The sequence below is a fragment of the Apis florea genome, unplaced genomic scaffold, assembly GCF_048593485.1.
Source record: "Apis florea isolate Af1SG1 unplaced genomic scaffold, ASM4859348v1 contig_3375_pilon, whole genome shotgun sequence".
NCBI lineage: Eukaryota > Metazoa > Arthropoda > Insecta > Hymenoptera > Apidae > Apis > Apis florea.
Window position 1 is genome coordinate 563,617 of NW_028256748.1, and position 27,091 is coordinate 590,707.

The following is a 27,091-nucleotide window of genomic DNA, read 5'->3' on the forward strand; positions in this document are numbered from 1 at the left end:
AGAAATCCACCCCGAAATCTCGAACGAAACGAAAGTTGCGAATCATTAATTGCGAATACGTTGAAAGGGTTGAAATAATTTATCCTAGTAGATCCGTTTCACGAGACAATCTTCAGCGGAAGTTGGACGAAAGAGATTTATAACGAACACTGACTGACCCGAAGACAAAAATTGAAAAATAAAAAATTCGTGGCGGATACGTGTGTCCGCGAATCCACTTCTTATCTAATAATTTATTTCCATCGAACTACGTCCTGCTTTCGTTCCGTTCCAAAATTAACACCGATGTTCGACGAACAACGAAAACGGTGATTCGTTCGTATTGCAGAAACTGAATCGTTTCTCCGAACACGTTTTGTTAAAAATGGAAAAATCACATTGCGTGAAGCCGCTCATTGAAACATCGACGATTCCTTTTACCAGTAGAAATCCAATCGATCTGAATGGAACAAAATGGCGTGCACGAAGAGCGGAATGTTTCGCGATGCATACCCTCGAAATCTTATCGGCAAATTCGAGCGAAAAAAAAGAGAAAAAGAAAGGACGACGAGCCCATTTCCGGTCGCCATCAATGCGATATGGAACGTCGTAAGAAAACGGGGGCAAGAGGGACTGGTTCCGGTCATCATAAACCGAGAGATAGGCGTGATCAGAATATTTGCCTTGGAGGATAGTCTGCCTGGAGGGAGAAGGGATGATCGATTTTTATATAACATGGGATGCTTCGCGAAGTTTCTTCGGTATTCAAAAAGATTATCGACAAAAGAGTTTTAATATCGTTTTATAAATATCGCAGATGCGATATTATAACCTGGACGCGCTTTATTTCCATGCGTTCGAGGAAGCATATCCTTGGACAGGAGGATATCAATGCCCCTTTTAAAAATTAGATCGTCTCAGAATTGTTACGCAATTTTTGTATGGATCGTTAAAAAGTTAACATTTCTTGTTCTCGAATCATGTTAAAAAAAAGGGGGGGGAATTAAAGTTTAAAGGAAGTTTATATTTGACGTAACATTCCTATATTCGAGTTTAAACGTTTTCGATCAATCTCAATATCGAGGACAGATTGGGCTATTATCGTTCTCGACCGCATTCTCGTCCCGCAAAGCAGGTGTTGCGCGATCGGTCAAACAAGAAGCTGAGCACACTTGCCTCATTTGGGTCGAACCCTCAAAATATTCTGCTGGTAACCGCATTTATTGCAAATTTAGCAAACTTTAGAGGGCCGTTGCTATCGATTTTTCGGTGGAAAATTAGTGTCAAAACGAACTTATCGCCGGTTGGCGAGTGGAAAATGTCCTCTTTACGTTCGATAAACGATATAATATATATTCGTTCGAGAGAAGAAGAAGCTGGTGTTTTATCTTTGAAAGGAAGTACAATAAAAAAAAAAAAAAAAAAAAAAAACGAACCATCGTCTAAAATTGGACACTACTTAAACGGACGTTTAATTTAATTCCGTTCGTCCCAGAATCGGTTAGATCTTTTTATAAGAGGATACCTTTTCTGTGAACTGATCCTGAATTTCTAGTCACGACGACGACGGTATTGGATTTGATTGAGGTCTCAGCCTTTGATGTTCGCGGATCCTTTTCTTGATTACGAGCAGGGCATGTGTCTGACTCGTGTGTTCTTCTCGATCGAACAATGCCCTAACGCAATAATGCCGCGACGAGGAATTGCTAGTGGCTGCATCTTCCGCCGTGTAATCCGCCAAGAGATATTTAATCCCTTCTATTAACCGAGAATTAACTCAGAAATTAACGCTCTTGTAAGGATAACAGAAGAAAAAAAAAAAAAAAAAAAAGAAGAAGAACTCTACAGTGTTTGACCGTTTCGTCGCTTTTATTTAAATATATAAAAATATCTTTATCTTTTCATAATTCATAAATATCTCGCGAGAATTAAAAACTCGGAATTCGACTTTCTCGTAGAACGAGAATGAGCTAAAAGTACAATAAAAATGTTAAATAATTGGTGGAGAACGGTATCGGAATATTTAACGGGATTTTTATCGTGGAATTTCAGTGGCATTTTAGGGCGTTTTATTCCCGATACGGTCGACGTTTGATGAAACGAGCCCGATCCACGGAAATTTCCATCGCACGGAAACACCTGCGGCGAATTCGGGAGACCGTCGAACAGAACTAATGTTGCTGGGCAATTTGTAACGAGACTGGCTGCGCGTGCACTGCCAATTCAGAACGTGAGACAGCGGATCCCTGCGTCAGAGTGCAGATAAATTACTTTGTTTTAGCGGTGAAGAACCACAGCCCGGGGCTCGCAGACATCAATATCAACGACTGATGAGTTATCCCTCCCTCAGCTTTCTATCGATATATAACGAGGGATACTAGTGAGAACGAAACTCGTAAAGTATCGAAATTTGTCGAAATTATTTTAAAAAAGTGATAAATTGATAAATTGAGGAAAAATAAATTTTTACTTCGAATTTCTCTTTCATCTTGTATAAAATGGAAAGTGTCGAGTATTGGTAAGAAGTAGCATTGGAAGGGAAGAAGTGAAAGTAAATTGTAAAGTGTAAAGTGTATCGATAACGTCGTTTTGTTTGCTCGCAATTCGTAAGATTCTTGAAACTACGAAAAGTTTGAATTGCATCGCGAAAAATTGCAGTGAAACTCATTTCACGTTATTCAAACAGCGATGCTTGAGCACGCGGGTCACGTCTCGAAGCGACTTCAAGATCGAGTGCGCTAGAACTGTTGACCACACGAACGAAACTTTCTTTTTAATCCATGTGGACGATTGACTAATGTTCTGCAATTTGTTTCGATCGATAAGCTTTATCTTACACTCGAGAAAGGTAAAAATAAAATATAAACGAGAAGAAAGAAGTGCGAAGAAAATTTCCACGTATGAAGATTGAAAATCATAATCATAATCATAATCATAATCATAAATTCTTGTAATATAGATGGTAAAAAAAATACAAGGATAAAATCGTGATCGTGTTTCTGGCCTCGTTAATAATAAATTTTATCATTGTAACACGATGCCCCAGAACCTCAAATATATCTTGGTCGCTCGATATCCTACAACTGTGACCGAAGATTATTACCGTGCTGGATTCTTGATGACGACATTTTTCTTTTACGAACACACCGCCACCAGAAAGATTTTCTTGACCCACCGTGGCCACCACAAAACGTTTAGTATGTGTCTCATTAATAACACTCGATCATAACATCTCATTCTATTCTCGAGACTTTACCATCTTTTTAGTGAATAAAAACTCTTTGGAATAATATTTTCCTTTCAGTTTGAAAAGGATGAAAGAAATGAGATTTTTCAAATTTCAAATTTTCGTAATTTTTAATTCTGATAGTTCGATCGATAAAAAAAGAATTTGATATCGTTTATATAAACGAAAGTATATTTCATACACGAAAATGATAATATATCGATTTTCAATTCGAATACGTATTAGAAACAAGGATATATTTCCAAACAGTTTCTTATAAGAACACATAACATTCGATTTCCAAATTGCTTCGTAGAATATAACGAAAGGGCACGCGCTATCGTTTAAACCAAAACAAAAACGCCGCGCAGAACATTCAATATCCGCAAAACTTTCGAACAGTAAAGACGTATTAAATCGTACTCGTGAAAATTATTTTTATTCTTAATTTATTTATTTATTTATATTAATAATATTTACGAATTAAATATGCGTATAAAATATTTGAATAGTATTTGAAATTTTTTGACTCGCGTAGTGTTCTCTTTCGGCGTCCATTATTGTTAACTGTCTAAATGCGTAGTAAAATATCGGTAACGAGTTAGCGTCGTATATTTTAGTTTATTTTTTATAATCACGCGAATATACGTGTTAAAAGAGTACGTTATTTAATGTGTTTAAATTAGTTAATTGTGTTTAATTTTGTTTATTGTGCTATTGTGTTAGAACTTTTTTCAAGACATTTGTTTAAAGAATAACGAGAACAATGATCAGACTTCGCGACTTGCTCAGTGTCAAACAAGTAAGTAAAAATACTTTAAATATCATTATAAATTAAAATAATCGACAAAATTATAGAGGAAAACTCTTTAATCTATAAATTTTGTTCATTGTTTGTAATGATTAGAAAAATAAGTTTCGAAACAAGCGTACCATAACCTGCAACAGATTATTATACAACGTATTAATTCGTAATCATTACGAATTAAATAATAAAATTATTTAAAATAAATAAAAATAGTGTATTCCAAAAAATCGAAATGAAATTTACATTTTATTTTATAAAAATGTTTTCTTTTTTCAAAAAATATACGTTTTATAATTACGATATACGATTTATTACGTTTATATTTAGATTAAAAATATAATATTTAAAGATAAGATAGCAATACATTCGATAAAAATATAATTATATATCAATGTTTTCTTATAATGTGGAATTTTCGTAATCAAGCTGAATGATATTTATCAAATTTTAAACGTAATATCTGATATCATTATATATTTAATATAGGAAAAAATTTCCTTGAATTCTATCAATTATTTTTCATTATAATGTGAAAATAATGTAAAAATTAATTGCATATTTGTCATGTCACAAATCCTGGAAATCGAGAAATCGAAAATAAAATAGTTTTTGTTGAACGAAACACAACGAAAACTTCTCAGACTTTCGCGTATATTCTTTATATTCTTTATATAATATTTTTTAAGAATATAAAGAAATAAAATGTTTAATTTTTTGAAGTTTTTTTCGAACAATAAAAATAAATTCAAAATATATTAAATCAAATAATGAATCTACTTTAAGACTGTGATTACATTGAATAAAACTTTTTTATTGAGGTTAGGAATTTATACGTTCGAAAAGTTTTGTGTAATTACTATTACATAAAATTAATTATACTATTTTTATTTTCTTAAAAATAGAATTATGTTCGGTTAATAATGGAAATAAAATTCTCATAACTTTCGAGTCAGGATAATTATAAGTTGAATATCATTATATAACGGATTTACGTATCCGGATTATATTCGATAGGATACGAAGGAGAAAAGAATTAATTATAAAAATTAATTATATTAATATGTAGGTATTCTGAAATTAAAATTTTATTATCAAAAAATTACTAATGTAGAGAGTTTTTGGTATTAGCATAAGATTTATTTCATTTATATTTATGAACGAAATATTTTATTTTAAACGAAAGTGGTTATTTATATATTTTTTCGAATTTATTTTTCAAAATTTTTTTCCAGCCAATCTATTGTTCTGTCTTTCGTAATTCATAATTATCCATGTTTTTTTCCACGATCGATACATAAATCCGGTATTTATGTTTATAGCACTGTTTAGAAACCTCGTTAAACAGTACACCAACGCGGAAAATGTGCATCCAACGCGGCAAATGATTGTCATGATGGACCAAGTTTTTTCCAACGCGAAACGAAATGTTGCGTTGCATTGCTAATGACTTTGGCCGGTTTTTTGTCGACAAACATTTTTACACCGTAAAAATGGAACGATCGTTGACGATCGTGTTCAAAGAAATGAAAACGATTAAAGAGTCAAATTGGAATGATTCACGCGTTGGATTGAAACGAATGAAAGTTGATTAAACAAAATGAAAATTTCTCGCATAAAAATTAACGACGCTACGATATTTCCCTATTCTTCGAGAGAAAGATAAAAATTGACAAGGATCATTTCTCTTATGAACTCTTCAATTATTTTCCAACCGGTGATAGATAATATAAAAAAAAAAAAAGTCATCTAACATAGAATCCATTATCATGGTTAAACCTTCACGAGCTTCTGCAGCTTTCATAAAATAAAGTTCAGGCTCTTTTTTCTTGGAAAATCTATTACGTGTATAAATTAAAGTAGTTTGCAACTACGAAGAAAAACTTTTGTAACAACTTTATTTATACTTACTTTAGGTTTGTCATCGGGATAATTAAAAATATAAAACTTCCTTGTCTTCGTTTTTCCGACAATAAATATGTTGAAACAATTCCTCTTCAGATCGCGAAAAATATATAATACGAGTGTATTCAAACATTATGTTAATTAAAATTTTCAATGAAATCGTGAAATATATAAAATTGGGAAATAATATTTACGAATACTTTCCATTACGTTATAATGATATCATAAATTATCATTACAAAACTTGGACATAAATTCAATAATTGTAATTATTCATACAAATCACCCAATTTATTTATCTCGAAAACAATTTCATTTAAAATCAACATTCGATCTTTTCAAATCAAACCTGCATTCCAATGAATAAAGATTAAAACATTTGTTTCGCCCGAAATATTCCCGAAAACATTCGCGTGTATTTGAACGCGAGCGTGTTCTTTGATCCAGGCGAGCAGAAACGCGAAAGAGTGATTTTTCGGGAGAATCTAATCAAACTTAAATAAACGTACGAAATATTTTAATTCAATTTTCCAATTTTCTCGCGCCTTTATCCTTCGAAAATAGGCGTACCAACACCAATAATGTATAGAGCGCAATAATAATTCACTCTCAAACGAACGAATTTTGTCCCTTAATTTAAACTTATCCAACTTACTCCCCCTCCGATATCATCGGATTAGGCGTGTATTAATATCTGCTTGATTAAATTGGCGAAAGGTAATCGGGTGCGAATTAGCCTTCATTAAATCGTCCGGCTTGAATCGATAACTACGTTAGAGCCGCGTTGCCTCGATTCTCGTAAACGCGGCCCAACAATGAACACGGTTCACGGTGATTATCAAAGTGATTAGGTGGCGCGGCAGGGGATGAGGTGGAGGAGGAGGGGAAGGGAGGGGGGTGTGGCTGGCTGGTTCACGATTCTTCAACGAGGTCACGCTTTTCGAGTGCAGTTATTGAAATTATCCGTGCCGGTGCAATTTTCTGCAGTGCGGCGAAACGACGTGCTATAAACCGTCCCCCTCCCCCTCCTCCTCCCCCTCCTCCCTCCTTTTCTCATTCTCCACCATCACCACCACCACCACCACCACCACCATCATCATCCTCTTTCTATTCACCCGTGGCTGGTGGTGGTTCCTACGCGTTAAAAGCCGCGATGCTCCACTCTTCGCGAACGGGTAATGTTTATTTAATACTCGGGCGGCTCCTCACATTTCAGTCGCGAGAATCTCGTGGAGGATCGAAGACTTATTCTGTTAATGGCGCAAACAGAGACGGATGGGGATGAATCAAAAATCAAAGAGGAGCGTGGTTCCAACATGGTTTTCGTGTCTATGAAATTTAAACGTTCCCCTTCCCCCTCCTCCCCCCCCCAAGATCGAATCGCTTAATTAAATGGAGATCGTTTCGAAAATCTCTGCTTAATCGAAGCGGATGGAAAAATGAAAAAGAAGGGATGAAATCGAGGAGAATTTTTTTTCCTCCCCCTTTTTGCCAAAAAAAAAAAAAAAGAAAAAATGCGGTTCATTTTGCTCGTAGTTATCGATTTTCTGTATTAAATTTCTATTATATTCCAACTTATCGGGGAAATTTGATCTTATTAGTTGGAGAGCTCATTTAAATAGATCGTTACAACCTGCGAAATTGTTACGGATGGAATTGTGTTTTTGTGAGAGTTCTTCGCATTCGCAAAAATTACGTATAATGAAACACTATCGAAGATCGTGTTTGATACGTATCCTTTTTTTAATTAAATGTCTAATATAATAAGGAAAAATCGTAAAGGGAAGAAATTATGGCTGGGTGGATAATAATTTCTCCCTTTTTTTTTTTAATGATACGCGTTTGGTTGTCATTAAGCATGGTCGATTGCAACATGAAACTCTATATAAAAAAAAAAGAAAAAATAATCTTTTTAAGTGCTCGTGAAATGACGGTTCATTGCTTTTCTTGCGGGAAATGAGGAGGATCTCGTTTATTATCGAATTCCTTTTATAATAGTCGTATGCGTTTTATGTTTAATCAATTTCTCTCTTCTACGTTCATCCTTTCATCTTCTTCTAATACACTTTCTTAACCTAATTTCTTTATCATTTTATGATTTCGTATGATTTCAATTTTTCATAAATTCTATTTTCTAACAACTCTTAAAGCAACATCGATAGATTCGAGTTAGATTCGTTAGAATTTACGGTCAACTTGCCTCGAAGTTTTCCAATGAATAACATTTCTCGGGGAAGTTTTTTTTAATCCGGGTTTCAAAATAAATTCACCATAATATACATGGATAACTTCGATATTATTTTCATAAATAACAGGCTATCCGCGTTCTTTCTCGTAAAATTATATGTATAGAATATTTCTTCCGAACTATAATATAGAAGCTGAAAGGGGATCGATACGTGTATGTAGATAGAGAACTATGTAAATCAAAAATATGAAATAATAAAATCTACATTTCGTCCATGTCGAAGATTCATCAATACTTTTATTTGTGAAAAGAGGCCAAATGTAAATGAATTTGCAAAAATTTACTTACGGATTTATTTTTCCGATTTTCGATTATCCTTTCGTAATAAATTTATCTTCAAGATCGCACCATCCAGTTCGAAAATACATTGTAAACTCCCGTTACACGATACACACACACACACACACAAGTTAAAGGAAGGAAAGGGATCAAGATCTTGGAAAATTGTGTTGCCCGCGTCGAAGAATAAACTGAATATGTAATGAAGGTAAAGCGTGTATTTAACGGCGAGTATCTCGGCTTGCGATCAAATTAGTGGAACAGATAATCCTTCGATTACTCGAAATTCTGCACACGTTTTATCGTGTGTGCATTAAGAAACGTAATTTCTTAATGCGATTACACGTGATTACTCGAAACACCATGAATTTCACTTACCCTCGAGGGCTGCTTCATCTTTCACGAGGTACTTAAAAGCCAGATATGCTGTGCTATATATTTACAAACCAACCGATATTACACTTATCTTTATAGGATTGTTCGCATTTTTTCCACCCTTGAATCCGGAATGCTCACAGAGAATTCTCTTTCATTTTCATTCGCGATCTTCGCGAAGTCGATGGCCCACGTGAATGTTGCAATGCAAACGAGGAGAAAGAACAAAGGTATTCAACTTGTTATTCCACGAGGATTGCAGCTAATTGTTAATTAGCCTATTAGAGAGATGAAAAATATTATGTATAATATGTTCGAGATAGAAGAAACGCGGAGTTGAAATGAACGAAAAATTCGAATTTATATAGCCAAGTATGTGTGCGCGTGTATAAAATAATATGATGGAAATAAACGCAAGGGGAGAAGGAAGTAGAGATGAAACGAGTTACGCTCGATTTGAATTACGCCCGATATCGATGCAGAGTTTTAATCAAGTTGAATCCGTTCTTTTTCTTTTTTTCATTTTCCAAATGTAAAAAAGAAAAAATACACAATGAAATCTTTACGAAAACAATAACGTCGACGGATAAGAGAAAGGATTTGATCGCACAATTACGATCCCACCGGTGGAATTTCCGCAACGATTGGACGCCACTTCGTATCTCGATTAGAATCGTAAAACACCCGCGACCTCGTTCCGCGTGTTACACGCGTCGCAGGGAACGATTCGTGGAAAAGATCGCGTATCTTAAACCATTTAATTACGGATACGCTCCACTTATCTCACGCACCGTCAGTTGTTCGTTATTGCTGGAAAGGTACGAATTGCGATTGTACATCAAGCTTCGAAGCGCATTTATTGTTCCAACTTTACGATTCTTCGTACTCTCTCGCTCGACTCTTGTTTTTTTCGTGTTTCGCGTGTTTTTTTTTTTTTTTTTTTTTTTTTTTAATTCGTATAACTTTATTTCCAAGAATTGAATTGAATTCAATTTTCTCGATTCAAATATCGATGATTTTCTTTCTGATAGATAAATTGATTTTATCTATCTTAACCTCTCGCCAATACTCTGATCGAAGGTATTTTAATTTAAGAAGATACGAAAGTTATAAAAATTTCAAGGAAATTCGGGATAAATCGGAATCTTTTTAAAACAAAAAAAAAAAATTTCCATCTTAATCTCGTTATTAATAATTATTATTAATAATAATAATGATTTTCCAGAGATTCTACAACGGTAAAAAAAAAAATGGGCGCAAAGATACATTTGTTGAACCATCGAACGAAATAATAAATCACGTTCAACAAGTGACTGAGAATCACCCACTCGTTGGCCTTGAATTCGCCTGCTTGATAACCGGTTATTAAGGCCATAAAACTTCGGGGACCTCATCAGATGTCAGGTTCGTGACTGGAATGATCCTTGGCAACCCGGGTGCTGCCAGTTTAGTCGCTAATTCAGCCCTCGACTATCTCACGCTCTATCGTTTCGAGCATGCGGCAATCTGGTGTGTTGCGTACGTGTGCCGTTATGAAAATGCGTGGTTCACCGATCCCGGTGAATGTAACACAAGCACGTTGGTGGTGCACGTGCGACTTCTCGCCAACCTTGCAACCCTGACACGGGGGAGGAGGGAGGGGGAACGAACGAGAGGCGAGGTGTTGGCGTAAAATAGATCAAGTTTACACGACGTTAATCGAATCACCGCACTTGTTCCCTTTTCCCCTCTCTAAATCTCGCCACATCGTCGATACGTACATTGGAACATTGGGTAGATAGACGAAACGTTTCCCTCGTGGAATTATTCCTCTGTAGAATTATTCCTTGGTGAGTAACAATCTCGCCGAATCTCTCTCTCTCTTTCTCTGTTGAAATTCATTCTCGAAGGAACAAGCTTCTCCACGGTTGAGAAATTTATTCGCAATTGTTTGCCAAGATATTACGCGTCGTTTGACTAACCCTGCTACGTTTACTCGCCGTTTCATTCATTTAACGTTTCGTAACCTTGTTTTACCTCGCGTAATTAAATTCTACTGATATCCGATTCAGATAGAGAGAGAGAGAGAGAGAGAGACTCGTCTTTGATTAATCGTTTCTTTGTTGGCGATATATAAAATCTGCTTGCTCGATTCCACGAAACGTAAGTTTCATATATTTATATACGCGGAGAATGAAGAAGGGACAAAGAAGGTTTCTTCTTTCAAATTTTTGTTCCGTTCTATTTTTTTTTTTTTTTCGACTTTTGTCGATATTTCCATAAAAGTTCATATTGAGTCACATTATTTCAATTGGAAAGATATACGAACGAAACATTATTGACAAATATACGCGATGAATTTGAGAAAAATGAATCGAGATGAAACAATATCTTCTTCTTCTTCTTCTTCTTCCTCTTCTTCTACGGAATCACGTGTTGACTATCCGTTAATCCGATCCGAATATAAACGCGTGTAAAATTAAAGCCCGTGGTACGTCTGGCCCCAGCCTCGCGCTCCTATTCTGGTAGCACGAATCAAAGCAAAGCTCGTTTCAATAATTAATAACGCTTTGTTTCCTATAACTGCGTTGCCTAGGCTTCCACGGCTGGCATTAGATCCATGAGAGGGGGAGGGGAGGAGGAGGAAGGGAGGGATATAATTCATATAGAACGGGAACTGCGTATTTCCACGATGAACCTTTGTGGCGTGGCGCCGCTTTGTGAGATCGTAACGTAACTGTGTTGCAGTTATCATCGTTGCCACGAATATCCTAGAAAACAAATCCGCGCGTCCCCCGTAATTCTCTTTACTCGTTCATATCTGTGCTTCGAGAATTCATTGGCAGAAGTAATTAGGAGTGTAATATTCGTGGGATCTGTAAAACGATGATCTAATTATCGAAAATTTAGAGATAATTTTTATTTGAAAATTGAATATTCGTAGCTCGGTCGTATCATGATACTTTCTCTTCTCCGTTCGAACAAAGGGACGAAAGAATGATCGACGCACGAATAGGATTCCGTCTTGAAAGAAAGAGATTACAACGTTTGCCTTTATCGAAGGATTGTTGAAACAAAAGAGTAAAGAATGGATATTAACGTAGCGACACTTTCTTTCGCGTTGATCTTGCAACAAAAAGAGTAAAAGGGAACGATTAAGGGGATATGAATTTGGACGAAACAGGAGGGCGAATCTTTCGAATCAACAATGGCAATAATTCAGTTGGGTTGATCGCTTATTCGCGGTGAATTTCATCTTCGCCTGTGGTGGACGGCACAAGTCGATCATTTCGAAACCTCGAGCACGTTCGAATGATTGAGTTTCATCACAATGGGTGGGAAGCAAAGCCTCGTAATAGTACAAATGGATGGTATCGAAAAGGCGTCGACTTTGAGCTTTTAATCCGTGAAGCATACTAGTGGCTTTGATAGCAATCGAGCATGCTCCATTTCTGCCTTTAAACGTAAAACAGAGATTGATATTGATGGAAGGAATGAAATTGTTTAACGTTTTTTTAATCCACTTTGTAAAAATAAAAATTCAACGTAATAATAATGTTCAATCTTATATTAGAGACACGTATCTTTCTAATGTACATTTGATTACATAATCGTGAGAGTGTAAGCTATTTCTTCTTTTTTTTTTTTTTCTTTTCTAGGAATTTTTATTCCGTTATCAATATTTTCTGATCAATACAAGTTGAAAGAAATTCAAATGTGCTAATATTTCGTCCAATTTTAACGATATGCTGTATTTACATATCATTTCGAAAATCATATCAATGATATAATACCTGGCCAAGTGTTACAAGTGGATGAAATGTTGCATTCATAATTTTACAACGTCACTTTTTTTTGTTTCAACAATTTCTCCGATTAATCTAAATAATAAATATTTATTATTTAAACATTAGGAGTCATCGGTAAATGCGTGTTCCATATTAATATTTTATCCTTACACATCGTACATTCCATCGATTTGCTTTTTCTCCTTATCAACCGTTACCATACATTTATTCCGATCGATAGCAATTAATTTTGTTAAATTTATTTCCCATCCTTCTTTTCCAATATTCATTAATTGTTAAATTTATTTGATTGATTAAATTTAACAATAATTCTTCGTATGAACAATAATGAAGTATCGAATTGTCATCGATACGAGGAAAAAGAATTTATAACTTATCGAGTGTTTCTTCCTTCATGTGCCACGTTTCGCGAGGCCAACTTTAACGCTTTTAAACGAACACTCGTGAAGACTCGTTAGAAAGCTCGACAGTTTATGCAATTTATGCTGTACTCGCGCAGATTTTTGAATTTTCTTTTTTTGCTCAATTTTGGAAAGGAGAAACCTGGAGATTTGCTAATTTTTCTAGAAGAATATGTATCTTCATCTCCATTCCTTTGTACGAATTCTCTATTCTAATTCTCACTGTTGAAAAATACGAAAGTTTAATATAATTAGATTCGAGATCAAATATCCGTGAGATATAATATTAATACAACGGTAAAATTATTTTTCGATTTTGAGGCTTCTTTTTGATTAAACTTGAGGCCAAGCATGATATTGATAACAATAATTTTTTTCTTTTTTTGTTTATTTAAATATACAATCCAATTACCGTATTCGATATTATTTTCATCTTGGAGAAACTTGATTGGAAAATATTTCATCAAGAAAATAAAATACTTGGTGAGAATTATGTTTCATAGATAATTTTCAACCCTTATCGATAACGGGAAAAAAATTTATTTTCATCCTATGGATATCCTTTTGAGGATATCTTTTTATTAAACACATTATTTCGTTGAACACGTGAAGAATATTCACATTCGAGGAAACAATTCCGTTATTCGAGAAGGGTTCTTTAAAGCGACGAAATTGTAACAGTGATGGAAAGTTAGTTTTACAAAGGGATAATGAATTACGACAATAAAATGTCGTAGTAAAGCAGACGTCAAGAGGAATATTCCAACGATAAAACAAAACAGGACTCCGTAAAGGGGATTCTATGAATAAATTATTTAGGATCAAGACGTGAAAAAAGTATTCCTTCATTTAGAAAATCTCAATAAAGAACTATTATACTGTAATAAAAATAATAAGAGACAAGAAAGGACAAGAAAGAATAAAGAATTTACAAATCTAATATTAATATTATAAATCTATAAGCATACAAAGCATATATGACACGCAGAAATATATAAAGTGTGTAAGAAAAGTTCGCAAAAAAATTCGATTTCCCATAAACATCGATGAATTGGCAAAACCTTGAACCAGAAACCTTGGCATGAATCTTGACAATATCATTTTTACAATAAAATTCAATAGATAGAACAGAATCTATCTCGCCGTGAAGTGAACACGCATTATTCGAACGAACATTGGGGGATGAGAGAATATCGTGTAACGTGCTAATATTTACCACGAACAGCCCGATCACGTTGATTCTTTGTCGTAGTTCTCGAATACAACTCACCCCAATAAATCGTCTGTACCGGTGGCTGTTTGCTCTCGGCCCGTTTCCCGTCCCCTTTAGACGAAGTTGGTCCCTTTAAAAGCTCGAGCATGAACAGGCCGACGAAATAGGCGAACTCGACGATCGCGATCAGGCTGAAACCGACGAAGATGCCGCAAATACCGCTCGCGTCGCCTGTAAAACGTCGATCGAAACGGTTAACTTTACTTTCCCGGCCGCGAGAATCGAATTAGAATGCGTTAAATAAAGAAAGATCGGGATGGAGGATGTATGAAATATCGGAGAGGAAATTGTAGGATGACGTGGATAAAATTTTCAACCCTTCGCAACACGACTTCGGCCCGGTAATTGCAAATAAGCATTTAAAAACTTTGCTCGTCTCGTAATTTTATTTATTGGAAATTTTAAATAAGACAGATTTTAATTCACTTGTTTCAGGGGAAGATACGTGCGAAACAATTCGTTATCCCTCATTAAATATAAAATTTAATCGTATTGGGAAACACGATAATAATACTAATTCCAGTCACAGACACATACAACGTAAGAATGAATTTTCGTGTTCTCTCCTAACATTGATCACAGAATCGTAGAAACGATGTTTGCATTACACGTTTTTTTCCACGAAGATATTACTTCGTCGTTTCTCGAACGAGGAAAAGGGGCGAGTGGATTTTCACTAACGAAAAATGTGTGTCCTTTATCCCGAGTGCATTACATTGTAACCGGTATCACGAGAGTGTGTATATAGCGCAATGGATCAAGCAGGGATTGCTCCTTCCCGTTCTTTTATTTTTCCATCCCAGGTCAACAGATTACGGAAACTTCTCGCGCGCCAAACTCTTCGTTACACGATGAAATCGTCTGTATTTTATGATCTTTGCTCTCTCTCTCTCTCTCTCTCTCTCCGAACTTTCTCCAAAATGTTTATCGTCGCAAACACGACGAAATCTTTTCTTATCCGCTGTTTACCCTTAGGCACGAGCGTTTATCGTGTGCCAACACCTTGAGCTAAAAATTTCAATGTAAATCGAACCCTTTGATAAATATTTCTTGCCCTCATTCTCGACCAATATTCGATGTATACGCGGAGATTGTTCCTGCGCGATGCTTGGAAACGATAAAGGATGAAGAGGATAAAAAATACATACGATAATTTTGTTCGGAGGATTATCTATTTGCAGGATTTTTAAATTATGACGAAGTCGGCACTTTTCAATGTTAAGAGAATAAAGGAGGAGAGGATATTATTTTATGATTGTGAAATGTTGATAAAATATTCTTACCCATCAGTTCGTACCAACGATAGATCACATCTTGCCTCAATCTGATGGTGCCGTATTTTCTGAAGTATATCGTTACCACCGATTGATCCTTGATGTCCACGTTATCTCTTCGAACGTGTTAATATAATACGTTTATAAAGAGTAAACGTGGCTATATAAAGCGAACATACACACTCACAATAATTCAGCGACGTGTTGATTCGATTCCAAATCGGCTATAGATATCTTGGCATTGTAATTCACACTGTCGCATTCGGGATAGCAATTGCCGCAACTCAGAATATCCTTCACTTCCTCGATGTTGTACAGATTCTTGTGTGGTATGACCGAGAACCATTTAGCTACAATTTAGAAAAATATTATTTCGGTGAGAAAATTTTATGTATTTTAAACAACTAATGTAATATGTGGATTCGCGAGTAATTAGAGAAATTAACTTTTGCAATGTTAATAATTATAATCGTAGAGAATTAATCGATTCCGTAATAGAGACACAAATTTTGCACGATAATAACAATTCAACGTTTCGATAACACGAACGAAGTTTCGATGGGGCTTACATTTGTGCTTCGACAAGCAAGGCACGTCTTTCAAGTTGCACACCCTTTTCGATCCTGGAAAATAAGGGAAGTTATAAAGTAAGTAGCTGTGTGTAAAATATTTGGTTCGATAATAAACGGATTGTTCCTCACGTTCTGAGGAAACAACAATTCAGTTTTTCGTGGTGAAAGCATGGAAAAATACGAAATGTTGGGACGAAAGGCGGTGAATATTTTAAAGTTAGCCGGTCACCTTGGTTGCTGAATTATTCAAGGAACACGATTGCGAGATACGAAAATAACGTAGGACTAGAGAGATGAAGATTAATAAAATTGCACGCGACACTGGTTAATGAAATTGTTCTCTACGGGGATATATTCCAGTCACGGAACACGCGATATTAAAACGATTTTGAAATCCGTTGTTCGACGTTTTCGGGTAAATTGTTCGAGAAACGTCGTTTGAAATGGGTGTGACTCGATGAAACAGTTTAAAGTGAAGATAAGTTTCTGAATGGAACGATATTAAAAGTAATTCAACTTTGGAGGTGCACTCTCAAAATTGTAGCAACTTTGAAGCAGTCTTAAGAATATCTTGTTAACAGGAAATGTAACAAAAAACAAATGAGAAGAAGGCATTAAATTCGCGGTAAGAAAAATTCGTTGTTCTCTCTGATTTTTATGTTACTCGATCGATGACAACGAATAGTTTAAGAAATATTCAAGAGGGAGGCCAAATAAAAATGGTGCTCTTGAGAAGAATTAAATTTTTATCTCGTATTAATTTTTAAGAATGCAGCAGATAATCCACACAACAAATCCTTATGAAACACGAGTTCAACTAAAATCTTTTCGAACGAACGAAATTTTCACCATTTTCTCGTGAATGTGATTTCATTTAGAAATATTTTTTTACAAGACAGAGCACAATACGGCAGTAAAACCTGAATATATATCTAAAATTTTTTTAATAATTCGAAAGATAATACTTCGAAGATTCCCTCGAAGGGATGGGAATATTCCATTAATTAAAAAAATTGCTCCTCGTACAACGATTCATTCATGCTACGCGTATCGATGAACGCGTTTGATGAAAATTTCGTATGAAAAGGAGTTATGATAACACGATTTATTAATTGAAATTTTCCACTGGATGAATTTCCTTGTTAAATAGCGAATACGCGGATTTTTGCGTGGGTATTCGCGGAGATAAAGAAGGAAAATAAACGACCAGGCCTGGATTCGCGTTTCACCCCGTTTTCGCCGCCCCTTCCTTTCGCGCGATCCGCTTTAACGCTTTAAGCCGGCGTTGAAGTCAAAAGCACGGCGTCCCTCGACAGATGAGTCGAATCTCGTAGCGTCTAATCTCGGGAGAAGAAGAGACAGGAAGTCGTTAATGTCTGGCAAGAGCGCGGTTCGTTTCGACGCGGGGGTGAAAGGGAAAATAGAAGATGGAGGGAGCTTTCGAACATTTTCTTGCGGTGTTATCTTCGTTTTTAAAACATTACGCGTATATTTAAACAATGGAATAGCGGGGAAGATTTTGTTTTTTCTTTCTCCGACTCGAGGAATTAAAATGGTTGAATTCGAGGAGAGTTCGTGCGAAATATGAGATTGGAAGCTATATGAGTTGTTGCTTCTTTTCTGGAAAAAAGACATGGATGTATATGCATGCAAAAGGTGAACGAGGGGCAAATAAATTCCTTGGTTGTGCGGTAATAGTAAAGAATAAACTGAAGATGGTTATCGTTTAATTGGAAAGATAAGAGAGTGAAAGTGAAGTTTAAATACGTAAAGTAACAAGTGGAGAGATTAAGATTAAAACTCGGTTTCAAATTTAACTTTAAAAGTTGAAATAGATAGAATAAAGGTGGAAAAGGTAAATGGATGAGGAAAGAGTAGTAGATGGAGTACAATGGAGGAAGTATGAAAGGGCGGGTGAAATGAGAAGATATAGAAATTATGCAGATTAATCTTCGTTCTTATAAAATGACTGAACGAAGCACTTTTGGATAATCGAGAAACCACCGATGATTCTTACCTTGATTAGGCAAGAAGAAAGGTACGCATCCACAAATGTTCAATATGTCCTTTATCTTGCAATCGACGATGCAGTCGCTGTAAGTGTAGGAAATGGCACCCATTTCATCTTCGAACATGCAGTTTCGTTTCTCAAGAGAATATGGTATAATGTTCTTTAAACTGTAAAACATGATCGCCTCTAATTCCACACTCCGGTGTTTCCTTGGCGAGACTAGAAAGTCGATTACTCCTCCGCTGGTCGTGTCCGGATAATCGTGGGGATTGAAGATCGTCACCTGGCGTCGAAGAAAGGAAAATCATCAAATTTATCGAAGTTTTAAAAAGAGGGGGAGGGAGAAAGAACCAATAAAGAAATCGTCTATTCTTCGTCGTACGAAGTTTCAATATTCGTGGATAACAAAGAACTCATCGTTTCGGATTGACTTGAACGACGCGTGAAATATTCATACGGTATATTTTACGGCAGTAGATGAAGCGTTGGGGAAAAAAAGTGCAATTTGCATAATGCACCGACCCTTGACTGCCACGCGAGATAATCGTCACGACCCATATTTCCAGTTTTCAGTTTCATCACAACCGTTTCCGCCCGATCTCTGAATGGATTTTTCGATCGGATTTCGACGATCCCCCTCGAAATTTATTTGCCATTTCGTGATATTAATTCGCGAAATATCGTCGTATGCTTCGTAATAATTATATTACGAATTGAACGATCCATTAAATGAGATGATATTTTAATTTTTGCATTGGTCATCAATTGGATCCATTCTCGATTAATTACGGGAGTTTAAACGGATGATAAATGAAACAAACGAGCGATACGCGAAGAATCCATCCTCCCTCGGTTAGAAGCGTTAGAAAAATATTTTTAAAATTCGGTGGCAAAGCATCCTTAAACTCGGCCGATGAAAAATTACCTTCCACTCGGCACTGGGGAAAATAGGATAGAAGTAATCGTCCAGAGATGATTCGAGCAGCACCGACAGCCCACCGCTCTCGGTCAAATTTTCAACCTTGACCGGTTCCAGTCGATGATTCGTCCCATTTTCACGTCTCATGCTACGAAACCACGGTCGTGAAGAGATATTTCCACCGAGATAAGAGGAAGAAAAATTGAAAAAATTTTGTCCTCCCTTGAGTGAGGGGAGTCGAAGAAACTCACAAATACGCGTCGTCCCCTTCGGTCGCGTAATTGAACGTGCAACAGAAACCGTCCTGCGTTTTGCGAAATGCGAACAGCTCGGAACAGTTCTGTTCCTTGTCGTGGAACCGACACTTTGACAGCATGGTGGAACACTGTGGCGTTAACTGAAACGTTTGTAAACGGATGGAGAGGGAGGGATTCGGTGGAACAGGAATTCTTATAGTTAGATATTATAAGTTATTCTTGTCGAAGGCTGTCGTTGCGTTGTGTTGTAATCGAGCTCACCCGTTTCATCAATTCGGTGATGCTGTAAGAATCGTTGTAGAAGATGGTGAGAAGTTGGTCGATTCGATAGGTATTTTGCATCATGAACTCGGAGTCGTAGAGATCGCCCAGCTGGAAGATCGCCTCTAAGATCTCGTCGAGCGATAGATGGGTGATATTGGCCGCGTAACTTGAACGTTAATTAAATTAAAACGAAGGTGAGAGAGTGAGAATTAGAGAGACGTTTTATTTAATACGAGGCTTCGAAAAGTGTGTACAAAATGGTGGGTGCAATTTTTGAAATTGGACGGGAAATTTTCATGGATATGATCAAATTTGGGCGAGAGAGATTGAGTAAACGATCAAACATGATAAAATGTATAGATGATGGGAAGCGATGGGGATCGATCGTTGAAAACGTTAGGATTAAATTAAAAATTCTATTTCCCTGTGTTTGAAAAATTAACAAGAATGGAAATGTTCGTAAAGGAAATTCAGTATCAAATTTTGGATTTGGATAAAATTACATGGGTCGAGTTCAATATTTATCTTACTTTTATAAATACGAATAAATCACGAATATAACCAAACGGTCTCTATATTGTTTCAATATTAGATAGACGCAATCGATCTTTATTCCCTCTCTCTCTCTCTCTCTCTCTCTTTATCATTCGTTACATCGAACAGTTGCGTATTAATGAGAATTTTTTCCACGGGATGGATTTAAAGTAAAACTCTCGCTAACTGAATATTAATGGCCGGTTTTTGCAAATTCGAAGCTAATTAGGGACGCTTTTTTAACGAACTCTCGGGAGAGGATCTCTCTTCCAAACACCCATTTATATCATCTCGCGACGATACGAAATTAGCGCGTGTTCGAACGAAACGTTTATTTTTTTTCGGTGGAAAAAAAAGAAAAATATTATCATTCGTTCCTCCACCTCGTTCTTCGAAGTTGGCAAGAATTTTTCCACTATCCTCCTCCCATCCAAAGTTGCAAATTCGTAAGTTTAAACTTGATTTGGCTGCCATAGACTCGCGATAACTTCCGCGCGATAAGTTTTCTCATAATGCGCGATCAAACTCTCCTACGCGAATTTTCCGCATTTTGGAACGTGCGCGGATATGGACGAAATAGAATTTTCGGGAATGCGGGGAAATAGTGGTGAAATTCGTTTATGAACCAATTCCAAACGTAACTTGGAGAACCGCGATTGAAATTATCCGCTGTCCGATGTGTTCGATTAACTTAACCAAAGCTGGATCGCGCTTTTTCTCGAAAAAAAAAAAAGAAAAAAAAAAGGAAAAAGAATTATTCGATCGTACTTACATTTCGTTCGCTAATTCCGTGGCCGATCGACGACTTATTCGGTTCACGCTGCAAATTGCTATCCCTGGAAAAATATTTTTCGGGTATTGAAACGATTCTCCTGGATTTTCCTGTGGAATTTCGAATTATCAGAAATATATTTTTATCGTTAAAAATCGAATCGGTCGAAGTGAAAGAGTTGGCACAAACACTCCTGCGTAACGAATAATTTGCAGGAATATATCCCTGTGTATCGAAACAATAGAAATTGAGGAGTAAATTAAAGGGAAAAAATTCCAAGTGTTTTTAAATTTCATAAAATTGTACTGAACGCAGATAACATAGAAAAGGAAGAAAATAGGAGGGAAATTCTTGAAATAACTGGTTCCAACGACTGTAAAAAAAAAAAAGACACGCGCGCGCACATACGCGATGCAATAATGCAAATCGAGTGGGGAAAAAAGAATTGCAAACGAAGTGTTGCGTTTACGAACGCTCGAACCGTTAATGGATAAAACTAAAAGGAGGAAGCGTGGTGTGTTACGGTCGAAATAAAGCTTTCAAACAATTTCAACAAGTTTGGAAAGCATTTTAACTCCCCCAGTTCTCAGAAGGATTCGGCCAATTTCAGGGCCAATCGGCACAAACGATCTTTCGATTCTCCTCCGCGATTATTTTTCCGATCGCTACGAAAGCGCGTTTAATTTACCCGGGAAATTGAGCTCGTGCGTCGGGAAGTATTCGGTTTCGACGCTGGTGAACAATGGATTCTCCATAAATTCCAGATAAACGTTGTAAACCATGTAGACCATCGCGGGTACCGTGACCGCGTACATCAGGAACCACAGCGTTCTGAAAAATATCGTTTCTAAATATATATATATATCGAGGTTCTAAAAACTCGATCGTGCGAAAAACTTTCTTCCTCCCCGTGGAATCGCGCGCGAATTTCAGTAAACAAGCACCGTGGTGCACACGGTAAATTCTAAATATTTACACCTGGAATAAGCTCGACACGAGACGACACGTTATACGGTGTCTCGTTTGATTTCGACATCTTGATTTTCTCGGTATTATTATTCGCAGCGAAAAATATTCCGCACGAAGGTTGCAGCGGCGAGTGTAAAACAGTGGCAAGAAGTTGTGCTTTGTTCTTTTAAGTGGGGTTACACTGCACGAGCGTAAATATCAATGGATGAGATTACCTGTCGAACCACGTTGTTTTAGACTCCACGAAGTATCTGAATCCTGCCAGTTTCGTGTACTTGCAGTACAGCTTGGAGTATTTTATTAAAGTTTGTACAAAGTGGGATTTGGTCATCGCGATCTGCTCGGATAACACCCAAGCTTGTCGTTTGATGCTTCTCTTTCTTTTCAATCGTGACGGTTTGTCTTTGTAATAGCGTTGCATCTTGATCGATAAAAAAGAGAGAGAGAGTTAAAAATATGAAATCTGACAATTTGTTTGTTACACTGTGCGATTATTTCATACTCATACTCTTTTATCGATTTTCCGGCTTTCGGACAACATGTGGAAAAGAGAGTAAACACTTCAACTCGAAGACTGGTGCAAAAATATTTTAGATTGGGCGATCCTGAGAAAATTCGTTTATCAGAAATAACGTAATCGTAACATCGCAGTAAGAGTGATCGCGACAGATGCGAAATTACGAAATTCGAATAAACGACGGAATGATTCGAATGCGCGGTAATAACGATGATTAAAAAGGTTGGCGTCACGGGGAAAAAATAAAAATGAAGGAAATAAAACGATGGAGGGATGAGAAAATCCGTGGGAAAAAGTGGAATCGTGGAAGTTGGCCGCGTCTGATCGCGTTATATTTCCGCCACGGTCGCGCTATCTGCTTTTTGGTATTTGCATGGCAAACGTTTATATTCGCCCTCGTAAAACCCTCGCCCCATTCTTTTCCTCCGTCACGCGTATCATTCTTTTACGATACAACTCGCAAACTCGTCGCGCTATCTGCGCCATCGTTTAACCACCGATGGCCATCGCTTGTTTCACGCGCGTCCACGTTCAAATCTTTCCCGAGATCGTGGAATTTGTTCGATCTTCTCTCACCCTTCCAATATTTCCGTGCAGAATTGTGAAACGGGGATATGAGATACTTCTATCGTTGATACAAAATCGAGAATTTGTTCCATCTTTGCACGCCCTTTTAACTTTCTATCTATTTTATCTTTAATTGTAAAATATTTATAAACGCGTGTCGTTTGCTTCGTTCGATCGTTTGATCAGAGAAGACGACACGAAACAAACTGGTCGATGAACGATCGGTTGAATAAAAAGAGGGGAGAACAAAGTTTGATCCAAATTCTCGAGTCACCGATTCTCCGCAAATGTCTCTTCTATTAACGTCCTTACCTTTCGCGAGAAAGTTCGGGCACGCTTGGAAATCGAGACGACAGATTTTCTGGTATTCATCCCTTATCAAATGACCCGTAACAAGAGGCTGTGTACATTCATCGTCATCAATTCAGAGCCGCGATCATCGGTGACAATCGACGTACGATGATTGATCGGTTAAGTTTGGAGGGGGGGAAGTATTGATCAAAATTTTGATCCAATTCGAGTATTATTCGAATTGATAATCGTGACGTGATATAATATCGAAGAAACGTTTTGGTTTTGAAAAATGAGTGTATTACGAGAATTATTAATTTTTCGAGATGAATTAACGACGGGTTAATATAACATTAAATTTTTTTTCTTGTTTCGTCATTAATTTCTCGTTTTAAAAAAAAGGAAAAAACATGAATTAATTAGATCGAAGAATAATCGAGAAAGTTGGTACGATTTTTACGAATTTTTCTTTTTTCTTTTTTTTTTTTTCACGAATAAATTGTTCCGAAATCCTAATAAACTTTCGAAAAAAAACTTTTTTCTCGGAACTGACAGCTCTTCTATAAATCTGGACACAATGGAACTGATTCATCATTATAATTATTTCGATTAAACGTACGTACGATATTTTAAATAAACTGGCGTGCAGTTGAAGTTTCATTTTCGAAAAAAAAAAAAAAAAAAAAAAATATTATATAGTACAGATCAAATTGAGGCAAAAAAAAAAAAATTCGTTCAGACAGAAATATCAGAAATTCGTTCGGATGGGTGGAGCGAAATTGCGAATTTCGAAAACGTTGCCATCCCTCTTTGGAAACGGAGTATCGGAGAGACACGATTACGAATTGAATATTAATGAACACTTTATGGATTCCGATCGAGTAATAGTAAAGTCGAATTAAATATTAATGAGGTCCCCTTCGGAGGAAGAATTAATTATAACATTCCCATGAAATCTGGACGAGTCGCGCGTATTACGAATTTAAATCATTCCGACTTTCCAAGATGATTTTCCACTTTCCTGCCTTTTATCTCGAAGATTCGCTCGAAGAAGTTAAGTAAATAAATGAAATTAATCAAACAGCCACGTTTATTTCTAAAAGATCGTTTCAAGTGTTTATCATCTTGTTATAAATATATATATTATTTATTAAAAAGTGGAAAAAGGAATAATATGCATACTCAATCTTTCGATTCTCTTACTAGAAGATATCCTTTCTAGGAAACAATATTTTCTTATACTCTATACAAGACAAATCGTTACAATTGTTTCGCATTTTGCATTACTCTCTTTCTCTGGATCATCCATACATTCACACCCTATCGAAGACAAAGTAATATACCACGATAAATAAGGAAACAATTTTCAAAGATGTTTCGAAAGATTCGCATAACTTTGAACGAACGAAACGCGACTCGTTCGCGTCGGCCATATCGTGCAACGTTTCATTAAATCACAAATGCACGCGAAACGATGCATCGTCGTCCCGCATTTCTCCCGCAACAATATCGCATTCTTTCCCACCGTGATTTGATTTGCGACCCTCCTCCTCCTCCCCTCCGTAAATTCGAGCCATCCGTGCTAATTTCTCTCGCCTTACCAAAATCGTACATTTCCACGGCGAATGATCGCGATAATTTCTCCTCGACGAAAACGGTGATTACGGCGACGATTCTTCTCCCGTTGTTCCTCTCCGTCTTGTTTATCGTTGCACTCGTATGGATTTCAATTATCCTCGACGAGACTCGCCGTCGCAACTCGGCTTAAAACATTTTTATTAATGCTGCTTGTATGTACGAAACGTTGCATACACGATTTCTCTACGATCGGGATTCGTTGGATGGCGCTACGGGTCTCTCTTTTTTCACGAGATAACAGAGTAGTTCGGAATCGAGGAGAAAATAAATAATCTCCTTTTCGTTTTTTCTTTTTCTAGGTGTCGATCGAGGAGAAGTTGAGTGTGTCTGTCGCGTATAAATAAATATTAGTGGATGTAGCGGATATTGTGGAGGATACGTTTAATAGTTGATGGATTTTTATTGTATTATTACTAATATCGTGTATTTTCAGGTGCAGTTGCGTATCGAGCCGCGTGATTGGTTCGCAACTTTTGAGACTTCCGTACGGTTGGTTTTTAGTCGGCTTCGTTTTCATCGTCAGAGACGATGAAAAAAGTGTTTGCGACGACGCTCTACTACACGTGATGGCTTGCGATGTAAGAATCCAGTGAAAACTAGCTCGTACCTTCGTTTGGATATATGATATTCGTTCTGATCTATGCGGAGACAGAATTGATAGCCAATAATATTCCTTGATTTGTATCGATCGTTTCTAGAGGAGGAAGGATATAAAATAAAAAAATTAAGGTATCGATCAGGTTAATAATCCTATTATAAATCGGACAATCATCGAATTTTTATTTGGAACAGAAATTCAAAAGTGAAATCTTCCTTTTATTCATTCAATAGAACTATCCAGTCTCCCCTCTCGTATTTTATATTAATTAAAAAAATATGTATATATATATATATATATTTCATAAAAATTTGAAACGAGAGATACAAGTATTTCCCGCGAAATATAAAATATTTTTTTATTATTAAAAATAATACGATATTTCCAATTTCCAGATGTAAGCTGCAGGTATTTGTTGAAAAATATAAATTCGATGTAGAGGAAATTACATGCGAGCCTCCGATATATCATCTTCTCTGGATTTCTCTGCGAGTTAATATCGAATTACGTAAATTGGACAAATAATTGGCCTTCCAGGGACGTGCATAAAAGACAGAACGCGGTATTCTATCAGGCTGGGGGTGTGTCGTCGATCGTGCCGTGTATATACATCACATATAAGTGTATTTTCACGAATTAATCTCGAGTATAATCCACGTTTACCGACACACTACGATGGCCGATCCAATTTAAATAGCTCGGGGATCGGTTCGCGCTATAAATTGCACGCAACACGACAGCATGGAAATTACGTTGACGAGATTTCTCGTCTGGCGGAAGGATGGTGGATGCTTTTGCATACGGCGAGTTTCACGGCGAATCACGGTTGAAACCGTTATTTCTCCGCGTAACGAAATCAAGCCGGGGATTGGAAGGCGTCTTACGAAAAACCTTGCTTGTTTCAGCTCCAGCCTCGTTAAGATCGTTTTAAATTTAGATAAACAGATGTGGAAGAATTTCAATCTTCAAAGGATCGCTCGTAAAACCGCTTTTAATCTTTTTCTCTTTTTTTTCTTCCCCGTGGAAAACTCGATAAAATCTTGACGAGGAGCTTTTGTCTTGTAAACGTTCGTCGTTTTAACTTCGATCAAAGGATTTCTCCCTCTCTCTCTCTCTCTTTTTTTTTGTTAAAAGATTTATCTCTTCGTTTATCCCTCCAATTACATCTTTTATCTCGTAATACGAAATTTATTTGTTGCGAGGCAAAAAGAATTCGTTTTCGCGCGTGTTTCAAATAAAATTGCCATGTTTCGGTTTCGAGAATCGATAGAAAAAAGACAGAGAATCTAGGTTAAAAAATTAATCAAGCTCCTCAGGAAATTTCCACTTCGGTTGAATATGGAACACGGCCGTTTTATAAATATGATAATTGGCGGCATGGCGATGGAATTAGCGAAACAGAAGGAAGCGATCCGAGTATGCACCTCTTGTATTTGGATAAAATAATAGTGAAACGATGGGAAGTGGGGATTGAATTCGATCCCCCCGCCATTTTCATATATATCGCGAATGAATTTATTGTCCATAATTGTCTAACAAGCGTGGAGATGTGTAATTTCACTGATTTCGTGTTTTACGTTTTCGTGGAAAAAGCATGGATAGGCTCGAATCGAAATTCAATCTTCTCGC

General features: G+C 36.6%; 1 protein-coding gene and 1 long non-coding RNA gene across 2 annotated transcripts in view; one reads left to right on the forward strand and one right to left on the reverse strand.

Annotated features, from left to right (window-relative positions):
* The first annotated feature begins 3,741 nt into the window (after nucleotides 1-3,741).
* The window catches only part of LOC147656984 (uncharacterized), a 53,284-nt gene continuing 29,934 nt past the window's right edge, over nucleotides 3,742-27,091 (forward strand). The window contains exon 1 of the long non-coding RNA XR_015293374.1: nucleotides 3,742-4,007. This is a non-coding gene — a long non-coding RNA (uncharacterized LOC147656984). The remainder of the gene's footprint in view (nucleotides 4,008-27,091) is intronic.
* Nucleotides 13,996-22,630, reverse strand: LOC100864768 (pickpocket protein 28). Its single transcript, XM_086912334.1, has 11 exons — nucleotides 22,360-22,630; nucleotides 22,067-22,272; nucleotides 21,571-21,713; nucleotides 20,883-20,946; nucleotides 19,574-19,742; nucleotides 19,307-19,452; nucleotides 19,062-19,203; nucleotides 18,143-18,419; nucleotides 15,741-15,903; nucleotides 15,563-15,669; nucleotides 13,996-14,450 (listed from the first exon to the last, which is right to left on the reverse strand). Exons 1-11 carry the CDS (start codon nucleotides 22,390-22,392, stop codon nucleotides 14,212-14,214), a joined length of 1,689 nt encoding a protein of 562 aa, XP_086768460.1. The 5' UTR covers nucleotides 22,393-22,630; the 3' UTR covers nucleotides 13,996-14,211.

Coding starts and splice junctions, on each gene's coding strand:
- LOC100864768 (XM_086912334.1), bottom strand. CDS start 22,392: ATGTTGTCCGAAAGCCGGAAAATCGATAAAAGA. Junction 19,743..20,882: donor ACGGAATTAGCGAACGAAAT/GTAAGTACGATC, acceptor TTAACGTTCAAG/TTACGCGGCCAATATCACCC. Junction 18,420..19,061: donor TCCCCAGTGCCGAGTGGAAG/GTAATTTTTCAT, acceptor CTTCGACGCCAG/GTGACGATCTTCAATCCCCA.